Source organism: Capricornis sumatraensis, chromosome 15 (genome assembly GCF_032405125.1).
Source record: "Capricornis sumatraensis isolate serow.1 chromosome 15, serow.2, whole genome shotgun sequence".
Classification (NCBI taxonomy): domain Eukaryota; kingdom Metazoa; phylum Chordata; class Mammalia; order Artiodactyla; family Bovidae; genus Capricornis; species Capricornis sumatraensis.
In genome coordinates this window covers 35,525,352-35,545,244 of record NC_091083.1, presented here as the reverse complement: position 1 = coordinate 35,545,244, position 19,893 = coordinate 35,525,352, and the positions used below count along the sequence as shown (strand labels likewise).

At 39.2% G+C, this 19,893-nt stretch overlaps 1 protein-coding gene across 1 annotated transcript in view; it reads right to left on the bottom strand.

Moving 5' to 3' along the window:
* SLC39A12 (solute carrier family 39 member 12) overlaps nt 1-19,893 on the bottom strand; it is a 79,614-nt gene that overhangs the window by 13,245 nt on the left and 46,476 nt on the right. The window contains exons 9-10 of the mRNA XM_068987763.1: nt 15,476-15,634; nt 13,547-13,734 (exon numbers count right to left, since the gene is read on the bottom strand). Of these exons, the coding sequence (XP_068843864.1) occupies nt 13,547-13,734; nt 15,476-15,634 (347 nt within the window). The remainder of the gene's footprint in view (nt 1-13,546; nt 13,735-15,475; nt 15,635-19,893) is intronic.

Sequence of the window (19,893 nt, the reverse complement as noted above, 5' to 3'; positions counted from 1 at the left end):
TGTTTTCCAATGAGTCAGTTCTTTGCATCAGGTGGCCAAAGTATTGGAGTTTCAGCTTCAGCATCAGTCCTTCCAATGAATATTCAGGACTGATTTCCTTTAAGATGGACTGGTTTGATCTCCTTGCAGCCCAAGGGACTCCCAAGAATCTTCTGCAACACCACAGTTCAAAAGCATGAAGCTTCAGTGCTCAGCTTTCTTTATAGTCCAACTCTCACATCCATACATGACTACTGGAAAAACCATAGCTTTGACTAGATGGACCTTTGTTGGCAAAGTAATGTCTCTGTTTTTAATATGCTTGCTAGTTTGGTCATAACTTTTCTTCCATGGAGGAAGCATCTTTTAATTTCATAGCTGCAGTCACCATCTGAAGCCATCAGCTTTCAGCTTTCCTTTAGGTTTTTTTAAAATTAGTAGCTATGTTTGTAAAACAACTGAATACAGTAGTTTTAATTTTCCTTATCAAACAAGAAAGCAAGAGCCACAGCTCTCAGTGTGTCTGAGATCACCAAACTGGAAGCTTAAAAGGTTATTTTGAAAAATTCAGCATTAGATATTTTATTTGTTAAATATTCAAATACAATATTATAGGTTTCTACCTTCTCAATGGTATCCCAAGGGAATTCAAGAAGCCATTTGCAACAGAAGATAAGTGAAAATTTCTTTTTTGAAAACTGAGTAATAAGACAATATCCTATCACTGTCAGACATAATTCAGAGACACAAAGATGTTACCTGCTTTTAACTTGCATTTAAAAATTCACTTGTCCATTTTTTTTCATTAGGGAAAGTGGTTGAGTTAGACAAACTCTGAATTATATAGCTCAGTAAAGACAGTCATCAGCCAGCTGTAGCATTTTCTTAAGAAATGGATTTCTTTGGAAGATATATATGTGTGTGTGTGTGTGTGTGTGCACACATGGTTTGAGAAACTAACAAGAAGAAAAGAAACATGCAGAGCAAAATATACAAACATTTCTGGTGGTCACTTTTTAAAAATTATAAAGCTCAACGTTCATCAAAGTTTAGTCTATTACTAATTTCCTCAGTAGAAAATATATAAGGGTAGAGTTTGACTGATTTTTACAGAAAGAGAATGTAAATCTTTCAAAACTGTTGGTAAGAATGATTCATACTTCTTGCTTTTGTGAAGAAATCATTGTGAATGTTAAATTATATTCATTGTGCTGCCTAAAACAGCTTTTCAATGCTTGTCATGGATTTAAAGGACGTCAGTTACCCTCATTGATTTCAAGTACAGTATTTGTTGAAAGCAAATGTGCATATCAAGATTATTCTATGTCTTTTCAAACAAAATATCTGGTGTTTTTTTTTTTTTAATGGATGGATATTATTTAAAGGGCATTACCCCTAGCTATGATTCCCTGGTGGCTCAGAGGTTAAGGAGTCTGCCTGGAATGTAGGAGACCCGGGTCGGGAAGATCCCCTGGAGAAGAAAATGACAACCACTCCAGTACCCTTGTTGGAGAACCCCATGGAGGGAGGAGCCTGGTGGGCTACAGTCCATGGGGTCGCGAAGAGTCAGACATGACTGAGTGACGCTATTGCCAAACTTCAAAGTGAGAATAACTTACTAGTTTTCTGGATAAAGGAGTCATTTACCAGTGACAACTTGGTTGTGATGGATTACTGATTGAATTGCACTGGATTTATTTAAATTCCCCTGACAAAGAAAGACTCAACTAAATGCAATAAATTGGAAGATAAAGAATGGGGAGCAGGGAATAGTATCAACAATCCCAAAGTGTAGGAGGAGCTTAATATTATAGTTGTTTTTTAGTCTTGCTATGCCCAGAGTCCGAGTCCCCAAAACTGAGAGAATAAGACGTCCACAGCAATGCAAAAGCATAAAGGGGTTTATTACTAGCTCGAGCCAGGGCTCAGGTTTCATCCAGCACAGTGGAATCTGACAAGGGCCCCGAGTTCTGAATCACATATACTTTTATACATACAGTTCTTTGTTTCTGTAACAGCATAGCTGATTGGTTAAACTGTAGGCGCGTGTGGGACTTTTAAACCTCGCATCCCTATCTGGATTGGCTCGGGTCTGGGGTGGGAGGGAGCGCTACGGGGGTTTTTCTGATTGGTCTAGCTACACTGCCTGCGGCAGTTCCCAGTGCCTCAGCTTTCCTCAGGCCTAGCCTGCCCCTTAGAGCCTGTCCTGGCTTCAGTTTGGTTCTAACAGTCTCTAAGTCATGTCCAACTCTTTTTAGACCCCATGGACTGTAGCCCATCAGGCTGCTCTGTCCATGGCATTTCCTAGGCAAGAATACTGGAGTGGGTTGCCATTTCCTCCTCCAGGGGATCTTCCTGACTCAGGGATCGATGCAGATCAGTGCAATGCAGATAGCTTCTTTACCGATGAGCCACAGGTCACCTGATTTTTTTAAAAAGATGCAAAACCTAGGTAGTATGGTAGCTGTTTTGTCAGCCAATTTATGTTCTTTTTACTCGATTCACTCTCTCAAAGCTGTTATATTTACTGAACTAAAATAACTGTAGAGAAGCCAATGAATGTTCTTCTGCTGGACTACTAATAATCCTATTCATTGAGTGGGTGTCATAGGTAGAGCTTATTTTTCTGTCTTTGGGTACATTTTCAAAACAGAGGCTCTTAAGTTCAAGTTCAAAATAGTCTTTACCATGCTTTGCAAACAAAGAAAATTATTTGGTAATTGGAAAATGCTCCAGGCAAAAGGATGGCTGGGATATTACTTGGAGGATGTTAATTCCCAGAAGAGGGTAGATAAGCAAATTGCTCTAAGTGATTCCTCTACAATCTTGTTGTTTCCTCTCCCATTATTATGTAAGTGAAAAAAAAGTTTTAAAAAAAGATAAGAAAAAAAACCCCCCAAAAACAAACAAACAAAAAAACAGCTGTGGAGCGGAAGAGGAAGCAACTCAGAGATATATGTAGTAAGAAAGACTGGTGGAAGGAAAGGGCTGGAAATAAGGTTTATTTTCAATTAACTCAACATGATGGGGACCTGTCTGGTGGTCCACTGTTAAGAATCCACTTTGCAATGCAGGGGATGTGGGTTTGATCCTTGGTTGAGGAACTAAGCTCCCACAAACCTTGGAGCAACTAAGCTCAAGCACCACAACTAGACAACCCATATGCCACAACCAGAGAGCACACATGACTCAGTGAAGACCCCAGGTATTGCAACTGAGATCCATCACAGCTAAATAAAATGAATAAAAATTCACCTTGGTATACAGGGAGAGGGCACAGGAGTTTAGTTTCCTTTCATTTTAGCATGAATTTGGTAGGCACATCCTTCTCCTGAACTTCCTTCTCTGAGTTACATCTCCTCCACTATCAGCTTGGATGCTATTAACATATTGGATCCTGGGCAGCTGTCCAGTTATCTCCATTCTAGGGACATCTCCATCGTGATAGCCCCTTGAGATTTCTCTGAGCTTATTGCTATGGAAACAGTTTTACAGAATTTAAAACCTTAGGAAATGCCTAAAGGTCTGCAACTTGTTTCAGATCCAAAATGAATCTCTCCCTGGCATAACCTACTTAATGCTCTTCAAAATGAATTAACTGATTCTTTAAATAAAAATCATATTGTTGAAAAATAAATTCTGTCTTGTTCAAACTTCTGGAAAAAAAAATACTTTGGGGGCTTGTCTTTTCCTTCTGTTTGAGAGATTTTTTTGAATTTTAGAGAGGGTGGCTGTGAGAAGTTTTCCTGAATTTTTAGTTCTGGGAATTTTCATAGAAGGAATTTTCAGTTCTCATACAGAGTGAGAAGCTCCTACACAGCTGCCTCTTGTTCCCAAGAGCATCTAAACCAAGGTTAGCAGCACAGGGATATATTAGCTTCCAACTGCTACTGTCAACAAATTACCACTAACCTGTTGATTTAAAACAACAGATTTATCTTACATTTCTGTAACAGCAGAAATAGAGACATAGATACAGAGAATAAATTTATGGATACCAAGGGGGAAAGGGGGTCAAGATGAATTCAGAGATTGGGATTAACAATTATACACATTGATACTATGTATAAAACAGGGCTTCCCAGGTGGCTCAGTGGTAAAGAATCTGCCTGCCAATGCCAAAGACACAGGAGACTCAGGTTCAATCTCTGGGTCAGACACAACAGAGCACATAAAATAGATAATATATAAGAACCTACTGTATAGCTCAGGGAACTCTAGTCAATGCTCTCTGGTGACCTAAATGGGAATAAAATCCATGAAAGAGGGGATATATGTATAGGTATAGCTGATTCACTTTGCTGTACACAGAAACTAACATGACATTGTAAAGCAACTTACTCCAGTAAAATCAATGCGTTTGGAACCAAGCAGAGTACCGTGGGCTCCACTCCCTCCTCCCTCAAGTAAAAAGCCTCCTCCATGTTTCTTGTCTCTTGTTTGTAGAAAAGCTGATGTCTCCCAGCCCTTCCTGGGTCCCAAAAGAGCAGGTTCAAGCAATTAAGGATTAGGACAACGAAGTCACAGATTCAGTGTCTAATATACATTTCTGAGTTGTTTTACAGTTATTATAACTGCCACCAGAAGGGAAACGCCGCCTGCATGATGAACAGACTGCCGCTGTGATATAAGCTGCTCCATCTTGAGCACAAATGAGTCTATGGTTAGCAGCATTCCAAAAACTGCCCTTAAGAGAATGGGATCAACACTACTGCTCATAACAATCTGTATTTTTGTGGGCATCAAAATAATTGTAGCTTGTTCTGCTCATGTATGTAAATGGGCAACTAAAACTGTCAGCAAAGAGGTGCTTCAAACCCATGCCAATATCTTTCACATTAAGTCCTTGATGCCCTTTCTCAGCATAAAGCAGTTATAGGAGATGGCCCTTCATCCCTAATCCCATCGAAATGGAATGATATCTGACAGGGGAGACTTGTAAGCAGTTCTTTGTGGAAATCGCCCACAGCAGGAAACCTTCTTTCCTGTCAGTTTAGCAAAACTACGTTGTAACTAACTTTTAAATCACGTGCCCCCATGTTCTACTCATTTCCAGCCCAAGCACCCCTATCAGATCTTATGATCACACAATACCTTGCCTAACTTGTTGGTGCTCTCTGTAGATGAAAGAAATAGAAAAGAAGAATAAGTAATTAACAGATGACCAGATCTCTTCCCTTGTTCCCACTTCAGTAATCTCATGAACAAACTGTGTGAACACGATAGCATCTAAAGAAAGATCACAAGAAGCCGACCAGCCTATATGCAGTGAGGGATGGTGATGACTCTGACCCCCTCAACTCAGTGATTAACTGTGATTACTTCCTTTTTCCTTTAAAAACTTTCATGGCTAAGCAGAATCTTTGCAGACGGTTTTTGGGGGTACTGAGTCCACCATCTCCATAGATTACCAGCATTCTGATTAAGAGCAATTTTCCTTTCTACCAACAGCTGTCTCTCAGGTATTGATTTTTGAGCAGGCAGACCTGAGGTTCAGTAACTTGTTGCTTAACTATTTTGGATTCTTCAGAGGAGAATCTGTCTCCTTGCCTTTTCCAGTTTCTAGAGGCTACCTGCATTCCTTGGCTCCTGGTCCCCTTCCTCCAGCCTCAAATTTAGAAAACCTCAAATCTCTCTGAATTTTCTTTCATCACATTTCTTTGACCACAACTGGGGAAGGATTTCCACCTTTAAGAACTGGTGGTTAGATTTGGCCCACCCAGATAATCCAGGGTAATAATCCAGAGAAAATGTTAGGTATGTTTTTTTTAAACTGTAAACCTTATTTTTTAAAAGCAAAATAGTTAACCTATATCTAACATTGGAATATTTAGGAAATCAATCCTCAATACTTATTGAAAGGACTGAAGATGAAGTTGAAGCTCCAATATTTTGGTCACCTGATGAGAAGAGCTGATTCATTAGAAAAGACCTTGATGCTGGGAAAGATTGAAGGCAGGAGGAGACGAGGACAACAGAGGATGAAATGGTTGGATGGCATCCCTGACTCAATGGACATGAGTTTGACCAAGCTCCCAGAGATGGTGAAAGACAGGGAAGCCTGGTGTGCTGCAGTTTACGGGGTCACAAAGAGTCGGACACAACTGAGCGACTAAACAACGACAACCCTGGCTAATTTGAATTAGTCTAACAACCTCAGATAGCGCAGATGATACCACTCTAATGGCAGAAAATGAAGAGGAACTCAAGAACCTCTTGATGAGGGTGAAAGAGGACAGTGAAAAAGCTGACTTGAAACTTAAACATTCAGAAAATTAAGATCATGGCATTCGGTCCCATCATTTCATGGCAAATGGGAGGGGGAAAAGTGGAAACAGTGACATATTTAATTTTCTTGGGTTCCAAAATCACTGAGGACAGTAAATAAAACCATGAAATTAGAAAGTGCTTGCTCCTTAGAAGGAAAGCTATAGCAAACCTAGGCAGCATATTAAAAAGCAGAGACGTCACTTAGCCAACAAAGGTCTGTGTAGTCAAAGCTATGGTATTTTTAGTAGTCAAGAATGGATGTGAGAGTTGGACCATAAAGAAGGCTAAGTGCTGAAAAATTGATGCTTTCAAGTTGTGGTTCTGAAGAAGACTCTTAAGAGTCCCTCGGACTACAAGGAGATCAAACCAGTCAATCCTAAAGGAAATAAACCCTGAATATTTGTTGGAAGGACTGATGCTTAAGCTCTAATACTTTGGCCACCTGTTGCAAATAGCCAACTCATTAGAAAAGACTCTGATGTTGGGAAAGATTGAAAGCAGAAAGAGAAGGGAATGAGATGGTTATATAGCATCACTAACTCAATGGACATGAACTTGAGCAAATTCTGGGATATGGTGGACAGAGGAGTCTGGCATGCTGCAGTCCATGGGGTCACTAAGAGTTGGATATGACTTAGTGATTGAACAACACAACAAAAGATTTGGCTATGAATTAGTAATTACAATTGTCAGGAATTTTATTTTTAAATTTTAAGAAGCTAAAATTTTCTGAAAATTACATTTTTTGGTGTAGAATCTACACATTATAAGCCAAATAACATCAAGTCTGTTTTGAATCCTTGTACATGTTTTTATGTAGTTATAACTATTGTATCATTTTCATCATCATGGTTATTAATGTGCAAAATGGAAATGAGCACTTATGCACCATCTTTATGAGAAACTCTGGGCAATCTCCCCATCTCCAAGTTCAAACCTTAATCACACCTGCATAGTCTCTTCTGACATGTGAGATGACATATTCACAAGCTTCCAAGATTAGGACATGTATATCTTTGGGCAGCCACTATAACTATAAAGAACAAATCTCAGGAAACCTTTGTAGCAAAGATGGGAGTATGAAAAAGACAGCAAATCAACAGATCTGGTTATAAATAAGATTTAGAGAAATTAGATAAACAAGATATATGGATGCTAACATATTAATCACAGACATTGCTGATTATATCAGACAGTTCTCTGTTATGTCACTTCAAATACTCTATCAAAGCCCCACCCCTTACTTTCCATATTCTATGCAAATAGTAAACAGGAAAGCAGATGTGACTATATTTACATCAGGCAAAGGAGACTACAAGACAAGGAATCTACTAAACATAAACAGGAATCACGGAGAAGGCAATGGCACCCCACTCCAGTACTCTTGCCTGGAAAATCCCATGGATGGAGGAGCCTGGTAGGCTGCAGTCCATGGGGTTGCAGAGTCAGACACGACTGAGCGACTTCACTTTCACTTTTCACTTTCATGCATTGGAGAAGGAAATGGCAACCCACTCCAGTATTCTTGCCTGGAGAATCCCAGGGACCGGGGAGCCTGGTGGGCTGCCATCTATGGGGTCACACAGAGTCGGACATGACTGAAGCGACTTAGCAACAGCAGCAGCAGCAGCGGCAAAGAGGAATCATTCATCATGATAAAAGTATCAGTTCAATCATGAAGACATAACAGCCCTATATATGGATGCGTCTAGTAACAGAGCTTCAAGTGCATGAAACACAATTGATAAAACTAAGAAATAAGTAGATCCATAAACATTGGCCTGTATTCTAACTCCTTGCATAAAACAGAACTAGTGGAGAAAAAATTAATACAGAATTTGAGAACATGAATAATATCAACCAACCTGACTTAACTGGCATTCACAGAAACCCACACCCGATAGCTGCTGCACTCATGTACTTTTCAAGTGCATATGAGACCATTTACCAGGTTAGACCATACTCTGGGCCATAAAGCAAGTTTCAAAACATTTCAAAGGGCTAAAATAATACAAAGTATATTTTCTGACTAAGCAAGTATTAAAATAAATTTAACTATAAGACTTTTTTTTAAATTACAAATATTGAGAAATGAGACAACATACTTCCATATAACACATGGGTCAAATAAGAAAAATTATGAGATGTTTATAATGTTTAAAAACACTTCAAAATGATCTGCACTGGAAACAGAACATATGAAAATACACAAGAGAGGACCTCCCCCGTGGATCAGTGACTAAGACTCCATGTTCCCAATGAAGTTGATCCCTAGTCAGGGAACTAGAGCCACAGGCTGCAACTAAAGATCCCACATGCCACAACTAAGACCTGGTGAAGTCAAATAAATAAATATTGGAAATTAAATAAAGTAGAGTACATGAGATTCAGCAAAGCAGTGCCTAGAGGGAAATTTACAGCTTTCAATGCTTACTCTAGAAAAGAAGAAGCGATTTAAAATCAATGATACATCACTCCACCTCATAAAGCCAGAAATTGATCAGAAAATTAAATGCAAAGTGAGGAGAAGGAAGAAATAAGAGCAGAAACAATAGGGAAAATCATGGAACGATGGTATATAATCACTGCCAGCTTTTCTGTTTGTAGAATTTGTGCTTCCTGTTTTCTAGCACCATCAGATAACAGAGATCCTTATTCTTGAATACACCAGGGAACACTTCCACTGAACTTGAAGTTATGACTACCATGTGGTCACTCGAGCACCTCATGCTGACTGATCAACTAAGAGAGAAAAAGTTACTGTGCTGGTGGGAGCAATTGTCAGTGGTCACCATGTGGAGTCAGGGGGGCTGCTACACAACGGAGGCAGCAAGGACTGTACACAGAGACCTGAGAATTTCTTGGAGCCTCTCTTGGTGCTTCCATATCTGGTGACAATGGTGAACAGGTAACCACAGGAAATGCGGCCTGACGGAAACAAAGCAGATCCCTATAGGGAAGACCTGGCTGTCCCTACCAGGAAAGAAATCCGAATCAGCTGAAGAGCTGCCTGAAGGTGGCGAGAATCGAGATCGGGTGCTGGAAGAACAAAGACCACGAATATCAAATATTGCCTCAGGACTTCCCTGCTGGTCCAGTGGTTGAGACCCCACGCTTTCAATGCAGGGGACGTGGGTTCAACCCCTGATTAGGGAAATAGGATCTCACACGTAGCATGTTGTCATTTAGTTGCTAAATCATGTCTGACTCTTTGGGATCCCATGGACTGTAGCCCAACAGGCTCCTCTGTCCATGGGATTTCCTAGGCAAGAATACTGGAGTGGGTTGCTATTTCCTTCTCCAGGGGATCTTCCTGACCCTGGGATAGAACCCTTGACTCCTGCATTGGCAGGCAGATTCTTTACCTCACCGCTGAGCCAATAAGGAAGCCCCCACATACCACGTGGCACAGCCTAAAAATAAAATAAATAAATGAAATAATTTTTAAAAAAGAAAAAAAGTTAAAACAAAATGAAACAAAACTTCCTCAAGACCAGTAGGGTTTAGAGATTGCTTCCACTGACTATCTTGGGTTAACTCTTTGTGGAGTTTTTGACTGGCTACCACCATGCAGGGGCTTTGGTGTAGATGGAACTTTAAAGTCAAGGAGACCAAAACATATTTGAGGGGCAAATAGGGTCAACTGCTAATGGCCAGCACATGTGTGCTATTTTATATTCTTTCAGCCCATCTCTCAGCCCAGCTACTGGTGCAGAGACCAGTTCCAAGAGGGCATTAACTATCCTGCACTGAGCCTTGCTTCAGGTCCATGCTACATTCTTCCTTCTGTTGCCATCCATGTGATGGCATGGAACTGCCAGTGAACGCCCTTGGCACTCGGGCATCCATAACCTGAAGTGTGTGTGTGGAGGGGTTACTTAAGGGACAGATGAACGACAGGGACAGAAGCACCCTCAGAAGGTCTTGTGTGGAGGATGCCATGTGGCAGTGTTGAACTTAATAAAAACCTATTGTCTTATCCTTCTCTGTTTCACTCCACCTGTCCTTCCCTCTTGCTTCCTGAGATCACCTCCCAAGTGAATTGACTTCACAGAGGCCTTTGTCTTAGACTCTGCTTGGGAAAACCCACATGGATCTTTCTAACAGAGAATGAATTTCCTCTGGCCACCCAGAGCTGCATTCATTCTTAGTTTCCTTTAGAAACCATTCAGTGTCACTGGGAGTTGGTGTGCTTGGATAAGGCAACACCACTTTGGAGAATTTTAGGCTGGCTGACTGCCCTGGTGAAGACTTTCTGCTTTGTTGGCATCACTGCCAACAAATGGCCCAATTTTTTGAGTTCTTTTCTTTTTAGGAGTTTGAAATAACACAGCTGATTACTTTGAAACAAACAAGCAAGGCAAAAATATAGCTAATCTTTTCACATTAACCCTGCTCAGAAGGTGCCTGGTACATTTCCAAGGTTTGGTAAATAGCCAGGGTATGAAAGTATTCCTCCTTACCCTTTAGTTACTGTCATTTATTTTCTTTGCTGTTGTACAGTCTTGAAACCTTGTTTTCTTCCCTTGAAATGACAAGAGTATTTTCTTTGGCACAGCCCCAGAGTACAACAACAGTTAAACTTGCCGCTATGTGAAAGGGCTGTATTTGTTTAGAAGCTACTCAAAAGGCCGTGAGAGCAGGTGACCTGGATTATAGGAAGTAGCCCCAGGAAACCCAGAGTATTTTCTTTCCTGTCTTTTTGCCAGGATGCTAGTTTTTCTTTGGCCAATAGTAATTTTCAATAAGGTCAGGATTTCTTCTAGTTGGAATTTCATAGGATGTCAACCACACTGTTTTCTTACAAGCAATTCTTTATCCTTACAAGACTGGGAGGAGAAACTTTGAGGGGAAAAGGATGTATTTAGCTTAGGGCTCAAGTAGCTCCTGATAATCTTCTCAAGTCAATTTTGGGAGACAAAGAGAAAAGACTGACTTCATACATACACATCCATCATACTTGAAGAGAGATCCAGACCATATTAAGATACAAAATCAACTTCAAGTAATATAGAAACTGCCCCTTGATGAACTCAAGAAGAGGAAAGAAATTAGAAATACAAAGCTGAAAATCAGGAGGCTTGAAAATGAACTTAAGACAGATCTGCAGACATTTTAAACAGAAAGCAGCTGACAACATTCAGTGATTAGTGGCCATGTGTTTTCTAAGTCACACAAGGCTAGACATCCAGATTCCTCGAGCTGGGAAAATTGTACGATTTGGTAACATTGATTGCAGGTTGGGGATTGGGAATGGATAGAATCTGTTATAGTACTTTTGACTATCTTCACTGTACGAGTAGGAAATTTCCTGAGTATCACAGATAATATGTAGGAACATTCCCAAACATGGAAGTACATTTCGGTGTTTACCTCATTTTTTGAATCTCATAAAAATTAAGAAAAAATATCAAAGAGTCAGAGCATTTAAGTGGTTTGTTTGTTTGTTTGTGAGAAATGGTATTTTCCTGCCATATCAGTAAACAAAGGATGTCACACCTTCATCAGTGATTGCCGCCCTCCAGCGTGAGCTGGTGAGCCCTGAGAGAACTCAGGAAGGAAAGAATATCTGCATCTAGCAGCCATCAGACTGCAGCCACTCCCTACAGTGAGCCCGGAGGAAACTCAAGAGTGTGAAAACACAGGATACTGGCTCCAGATAGCTGAGGTGCGTATCAAAGGAATGATTTCATTGAGCCCAGATTCTTTCATCTTCCCATGCACAGAAAAATGCTGAATTCTTTTTGAAAGGAGGAATACTTTCCTTCATGAAAGGAGGAATAATTCCATACCCTTAACTTGAGAAATCTGGTTTCAATTTACAAAAATCTTTGGATGTTCAGACTACCTGCCCTTTGTTGCAAAACTTCTCTATAAGCTGACCCCTCCCACCACCTCCTTGGAGCAGCTCTCTTAGGCTTACTTGAGATGCTGTCTCCCAGGCTTGACGTCCTAAAAATTCCCACTGATTAAAACATAACTCTCAGCTTTCAGGTTGTGAATATTTTTTAAGTCCACATTTATTTTGGCCATGCCATGGGGCATGCAGAATACAGGATCTTAGTTCCCCAACCAGAGGTCAAACCCAACCCCCACCCTCCGCCCCTGCCCTGCAGGGAAGCATGAAGTCCTACCGCTGGACCACCAGGGAAGTCCCTACAGTGGGGCTGAAGATGGTAGTTTACGTTGATGAGTCCCTTCTTGAATTCTGCTTACAGAATGCACTGTTCTGGTCATATCAGTCCAGTTTTTGCCTTCCAGATTTTTATTCTTTATGAAATATTCTCTTACTTCCAGGACAGTTGTTGGATTCACTAGTCAACCCCAATGGTCCTATTCCAAATATGACCTTCAAGATTGTTTATTTTAATTTTCAGCTCCAGGATATATTTTATCACATATTTTATATCTGATCAGATTGGCTTTCTATTGATTTTAAGCCTTATATATTTCTTTTGTTAGTTTATGCCATTTTTACTTGCCTTATTCTCACCCATGAGACAGGATAATCATTACAACTCTCATCTTAAGACATGTAAGTTGTAAGCAAGTCTAATAGAAGGTGACCTTAAAAAACAGGTTTATCTTGCAGAGATTAGAATTTTAGAGGCAAGAATGTGAAATTTCCCAGGTTCAGTTCCTTCATAGGATTATAGAGGATGAAAAATGATTATTGAATTAACCATTGGTGTCACCAAGAACATCTTCAGGAAAAATGTATTGCAAATTTAGAGATGCAATACATAATCATTTTTCTCATTTCACCAGCATGATAGTGCTTTGGCAATTAAAACTTAAATCATTTTTTAAAAAATAGGGTTGTTTCCTTAAGCCAAAAAGTTCTTTAACTTAATGACAAAGCTGAAATATTGGGTTGGCCAAGATGTTGGTACGAGAAAACCCAAACAAACTTTTTTTAGCCAATGCAATATTTGCTAATGTATAAACAAAATGGCTGGCTATTTAAAAAAACTTTTTGTTCTTCAGTTGGAAGTTTAGGCATCTTCTACAGATGCAAAGCTGGAGCAGAATGAACTGATGATGCCTTTTGGAGAATTGAAAGGTTTCATTCATTCCACTTAAACTGGCTTAAAGAATGTCAGTATTTTCTGAATCTGAAATTCTATTTCTTCTGCCTGCTTCCTTTTTTTGGATTACGCAGAATACTTCTTTAGTCTTTTATGTTGTTACCTGTGGTCTTCTTCTCTTTTCACCCTTGATCCTTCCATTTTGTCTTTTCCTCTGTTTTACATTTTTAGTGTTTGGAAAAGCAAAACAGAAAAACCACAAAGCTTACCATTTCCACCAAGGATAAATATAAGAACATCCCGGCCGTAACTGTTAAGATCCAGTTTTGAATACATGGATCCGTTGATACTGAGAGGCCAATATACAGTCCTATGAAGGCAGTTAAAGCACTTATAAAATTCATCAGGATGGCAATCTTAACAGGAAGTCCAGAGCTTAGGAGCACAGCAAAGTCTCCTGAAATTTAAGAGAAAAGAAAACAGAATTATCATTTAACTGATAATGCCTTTGTTCGAGTCCTGTGCTATTTTATTATGAAATCTGTTTTAAATTTCAGCAATTGGGGTTGATTTTATAAGTAAAATTGAATGGTTGGTTAAAAAAACACTTTCCTATATTTCTCAAGAATTTATAGCCCAACTCTTTATACTTTAGGAAGCTACGTTTCAAAAGTTCTATTCCTTTTACTGTTCCAGGAGGTGGTATATACAGAGAGAAGTATGACATACTCTTTACTTCCTAATGTCCTATGACATTTTCAGCTTAGACAAATGCAAAATAAAGGACTTGTTGCCCTGGGATTTCTAAATCTTTTTAGCTGGAAACTTGCCAGCAAAATCTCAAGGTAGTAAACATTATGTGGGTTTTTCTTTTTCTTTAAACTTATGCAGGAGCTTCTGTGGGGAAGGAGAAAATGATGACTTAATAGAAGATTTTTAAATTATTGCAAAAATTGGTTAGGAAAACACATTTTTCCTTTAGAAAATGTTTTACTGCCTCAGTGACTAGAGAAAAATGACCTTATTCTCTCCACAATTTTCCTCCAAAAGAAGAATGATCTTTTAATCTGAGAGGCTCTATTTCTTAGTTTTGGGGAATTAAGAAGAGGATAAAATTCAATAAAGACACATAATGAATAAGAATATTAAAAAGAATGTATATATATGTATGTGAGTCACGGTGCTGTACAGCGGAAATGAACACAATATTATAAATCAACTGTACTTCAATAATTAAAAAAATAAAAGGCAGCCCGGGGACTCAGTTTTCCTAGTTCTATTGCATAATTAACCTTATGAACAGATCCTAAGACATCCTTGTTGGCCTATCACAGACTGTCACCCACCACAGTAGTCAAAGCAAGATCAAACATGGCTCCCAGACCAAAAGTTTTGATGGATTCAGGGAGGACCTTGGATAAACTCCTTAGAGAGGAATAGTCAGTGATGATCAGTGATAGGACTTTGGGCAACAGACACAGAACCCAAGAGGTCAGGGGTGGCCCAAGTGGACAATATAAACGTGAAAGTGAGATGAGAAAGTGACTACTGAGAAGAGCCCTCTCTCAAGGGCACAAGCGTGTCTGGAACCAGCCTCTCCTCTTTCTGGACCTGTTTCAGAAATGTCTACTCCATCTCTTCTTGGTTTCTGAGAGGCAGGATTTTAATTACACGGGTTATTAAGATTATCCAGAAAGAGAGTCTTTTGTGCATCTGCTACCACATGCCTGTCATTTCAATGTTACGCTTGGCTTTAGACATTTTGTATAAATCAGGTTGATGAAACCATGGTTTGGCTTTAATTTAAATGTTATTTTATCTCATTGGCCTGTTTGCTAACATAATGGATCCAATTCCCCTCTTAATGTTTTCCCCACATTTCATATGCAAATTTGGAAGGTTTTGCTGATATTCTTCAAAAGGAGGTTTCTCTGAAAGTCTCTCTGCTGTAGAGAATTCTCCAGAATCCAAAAAGAGTCACTTCTGGCTCCAAGAAATATAAAGGAGCCTAATTGAATTCTATCTCGAGGTAAGGAATTTTCTTCCTTCTTCTCTGCTTTTGATGGTTTAAATAAATTATGAATGGAAAGTATTCATCTTTCAATTATGTGTTGGAAAAAGGCGGCTAGTAAGTCATGGCAAGAAATATATTAGGATTTTCTCAACGAGGAGGAGGCAGTGATTCTTTTCTGACTTACCCATTTCATGGGGAATTTCATGACACAAGATAGCAATAGTCGTGGTCATTCCCGCCTCGGATGAAGATGAGAAGGCTGCTCCTATTACTAGGCCATCTGCAAAATTATGCAGGCTGTCCCCAACCAGAATCATTATTGCTAGCAAGCTAATGGTTTTGCCTAAAGAACAAAATAAAGGTGTGAGAAGTATTAACAGAGCACAACACAGTTCATGGAATCCTTCAATTACAACCAATATTCCCTTTCATCCTTGACATTCTTAAATTGCATCAGATTAAGTAACTCTACTTTGTTTCAGCTTTCAAAATAAGTCAGGACTAGAGATGCGATATGGCACTCTCGCAGATATGGTTGCTGCTTTTCTAATGGGTTCAAGTAATTAGGAAATAAACTATATTTGCTTTTCTAGCCCCCTACTCAGGTGTGCCAAAAGAAGAAAATAAAAATAATACAGCTATAACTTTCCAAAATATGTTCAATGACCTTTCCACATAAATCTTTTGTAAAGCATTTTAAAATTTTTAAGACCTTCTGGGCAGAATGTCGTTAAAATAGAGTCTATTTTCCAAAATTGGCCCCTGAATCAGACTGTTCCTCGTGTCAATCTGCTGGAGTCAACTGTCAACCTCCTGCCCCTCTGTGATCATCCCCCTTTCTGGTTGGTGCCAAGAACTGCCCCTTCACTCTCCCCCATTGCCCCTTCACTCCTTAAATGTGACTATGATAGAACTGCTGCCAACACTTGCGATTCCAAAGTTAGCTTTGGAAAAATTACTAAATGTTTTGTCTTTCAGAAAAATAATTCAGCACTAGATCACTCCAGTACTCTTGCCTGGAAAATCCCATGGACGGAGGAGCCTGGTAGGCTGCAGTCCATGGGGTCACTAAGAGTCGGACACGACTGAGTGACTTCCCTTTCTCTTTTCACTTTCATGCATTGAAGAAGGAAATGGCAACCCACTCCAGTGTTCTTGCCTGGAGAATCCAGGGGACAGGGGAGCCTGGTCAGCTGCCATCTATGGGGTCGCACAGAGTCGAACACGACTAAAGCGACTTAGCAGCAGCAGCAGCAGCAGACCAACTAGATGCCCAATAAAGTAGAGAGAAGCTGTCTTCTTGGGATTCTATTATGTTGTATATATGATCTGATTAAGGAGACAACCAAAGAAATAAACTGGACCATAATGGACTTAATTAATGAAATAATTAGATCATTAATTTGGCTCAAGCTTATAACAGACAGAATTTCTGCTTTCAAAAACCTGAAATTGTATATTAGTATTTGGGGTGGAAGCATTAACAAGTACAAAAGTACTTCAGGGATAAACACATATCATGATAGTGAACTATCTAGGTATACCACTTGATAAGAAAAGTCATTAAAATCAATTGCTGTAGTCTAAAAATTAATTAGTCAGTTGATATAAATTGTGTGGCAGGTTTGAGGAGTTGCTATTGTTACTATTAGAACCACACACAATATTCTAACAATTGGACACCCATAAAAATAGGAAGAGATCATCTCATTTCTGTTATTGGATCTGAGGTGGTGGAGGGACTATATTATAATATGATTTGTTATTTTATTGGGGGAATATGATGTAACATTTCATAACCCACACTGTGAAAAAAGGAACTTCAGTAAACAGCATACTAGCCCAGACTATTGGCCAGGAGGTACGTGCACTGACTGTGTTGTAGAGACATCCCAAGTATTTCACTTCTCAAAATCATTCTTTATTTAGAATAATCTCTGTGAGACTCAGTTCTATCATTCTTGTGGTTTCATAATCCATTTTATTCCTTAGTAAAAACGAGAAGACTTTAGGCAAAGGTCAGAAAAATACAGAATAAATATCAAATTATTGAATTAGAGAGAGTTCTTATTGGCATTGCCTGGAAGCTCTCTGAACTTAATAATGCAAACAGGTCACTTGAGTTGTTCCTGCCAATATTCAGAATTAAAGCTCTTCTTTGTGGGGGGGGGGGTGGGGAGCAATTGAAAGTAGTGCATTTGACAATGTTGTAGCATACAAATAAATTATGATTCCTAATTTCTGTGCATATGCCTACATGCAGTTTTGATATTAATAGCATACATTCAGATGGAAAATCTTTACCCAATTTATACTCTGCCAAGAAACAGTCCAACCTATTTTTGTAGCCTATTATTTTATTATCACTGATATGGGGTTATAAATGACCATGTAACAAGCCACAGGCAAATATACATATTTGCATATAATCTATAAGGAACACAATGTGCATATTGGTTAAGACAATTACAACATTATTCACTGGAAAATAAGACAAGCATGCATTGACAAATCAATGTACTCACTATAGAACTATTGATAATATTCAATAGTTTTCCTTTCCTTAGGAACCTGGCAGTCATACTGAGTTCCACATTTCTGACTTACCAGAGTTTTTCCATGGTGATACATGGATTGGATATGGTACCATGTTGCTTTTTGTTTATTTAAATCAGACTGTGGATAGACCTTCACATCCTGAGCTCTACCAATGAGGTAATAAAAAACAAGGAATCAAATATTTGAAGTTAATTCAATATGTCCCTGGCAAAAATGGCGGTTGGGTAATCAAATTTGGATTTGTTCACTGTTCATTCTGTATGCCAAGCTTCATATCTGAAGTGGAAAGATATGAGGCCTACAAAACATTTGAATAAGACCATCAATATTCCCTGAGCTAGCAACCAGTCTCTGCTCCTAATTTGACTAGGTGTGGCCTTTCCTCTTCCTTTTTTCCAAAAACAAATACAAAGAAATGTCTCTAATATAACTTCTAAGTGCCAGGCATTCTAAAATTTCTCCTGGAACTAAAGATTCGGGAGTTAAAAATATCACTAGAAATGTCCTGAAAATAGAATTGGAATGACTATGTAGTTATATATTTTGAATCACAGAAAGAAACTACAGGATTTAAAACATCAAACACATTCCAAATAGTGATTGTTACCATCATGTTCATTGCTCTTAGCATTTAACTCCTCAAACACATTGCAAACTAGGGATAAAGACCATTCCTAATTTTATTCCCTGGTGCATACATGGAGAAGGCAATGGCAACCCACTCCAGTACTCTTGCCTGGAAAATCCCATGGGCGGAGGAGCCTGGTAGGCTGAAGTCCATGGGGTCACTAGGAGTTGGACACGATTGAACGACTTCACTTTCACTTTTCACTTTCACGCATTGGAGAAGGAAATGGCAACCCACTCCAGTGTTCTTGCCTGGAGAATCCCAGGGACGGGGGAGCCTTGTCTCTGGGGTTGCAGAGTTGGACACAACTGAAGTGACTTAGCAGCAGCAGCAGCATACATGGTGCCTAAAACATCCATTTCTGAATGGATGGATGAACGAATGAATGAATTTGAAAAAAATATAGGAATGCAGGCCTGAGAGAATGATCACAAGGAAATCGTTGGTGCATTAGCATTCCTTAGTTCCTCAATGCTGTAGTCCTGGTCAGCGACTTACCCTGTCTAACGAGGGGTCTCTTCATTTGTATAAAATGGATATTAATTATTACTTCAGTAAAGTGTAAGAGGATTAAATGAGATAATCCATGTCATGTGTTTAGCACTGTGTCTGGCATATAAGGACTCAATACATAGCTCTCTTTCTTATTAGGTAACTTACTCTGGTAGAATGGGAGTAACTCACCATGACTACTTAACATTAAAATATTGAGAAGTATGTTTACAAAAGGGTAATATCAGAGAGGAAGATGGGGCAACTGATGAAAACCAACATGGATCTTTAAAAAAAAGAGCTTTAAGAATTATTCAGAAGCATGAGCAAATGGGAAACAAGTCCTATCCACAATTGGTAAATCAAATTCAGAAACAGGGGCATTCCTAGAAAGAAAAAGATTGGATGTAAATTATACAAACAAGTGAATTTTAGCGTAAGTTGTGAATAATGAACTGGCACTGATTTGAACTTCACCATGCTAATAACGGTATCATAAAGGAGATAAGACATTTGTGATGAATTAACAGTAGACTGTGATAGAAGACAAGAAACCAATCATGATGCGGAACTTCATGGGAAGTGAAAGGTTCAAATCACCATATAAGCAGGATTTTAAAGGAGCCTTGATAACCACATAAGTATTTATACTAATTTAAGTTTCCAGAGGGCTTCCTAGGTGGTGCTAGTGGTAAAGAACCCATGTGCCAATGCAGGAGATAGGAGACATAGGTTCAATCCCTGGGTTGGGAAGATGCCCTGGAGAAGGGCATGGCAACCCACTCCAGTATTCTTGCCTGGAGAATCCCATGGACAGAGGAGCCTGGCGGACTACAGTCTACAGGGTCGCAAAGATAAGTAATGAGGGAAAACATTTTTAAAGGATGGAGTAAAGTTGATATTAATGGTAGTAGTTTTCAAAG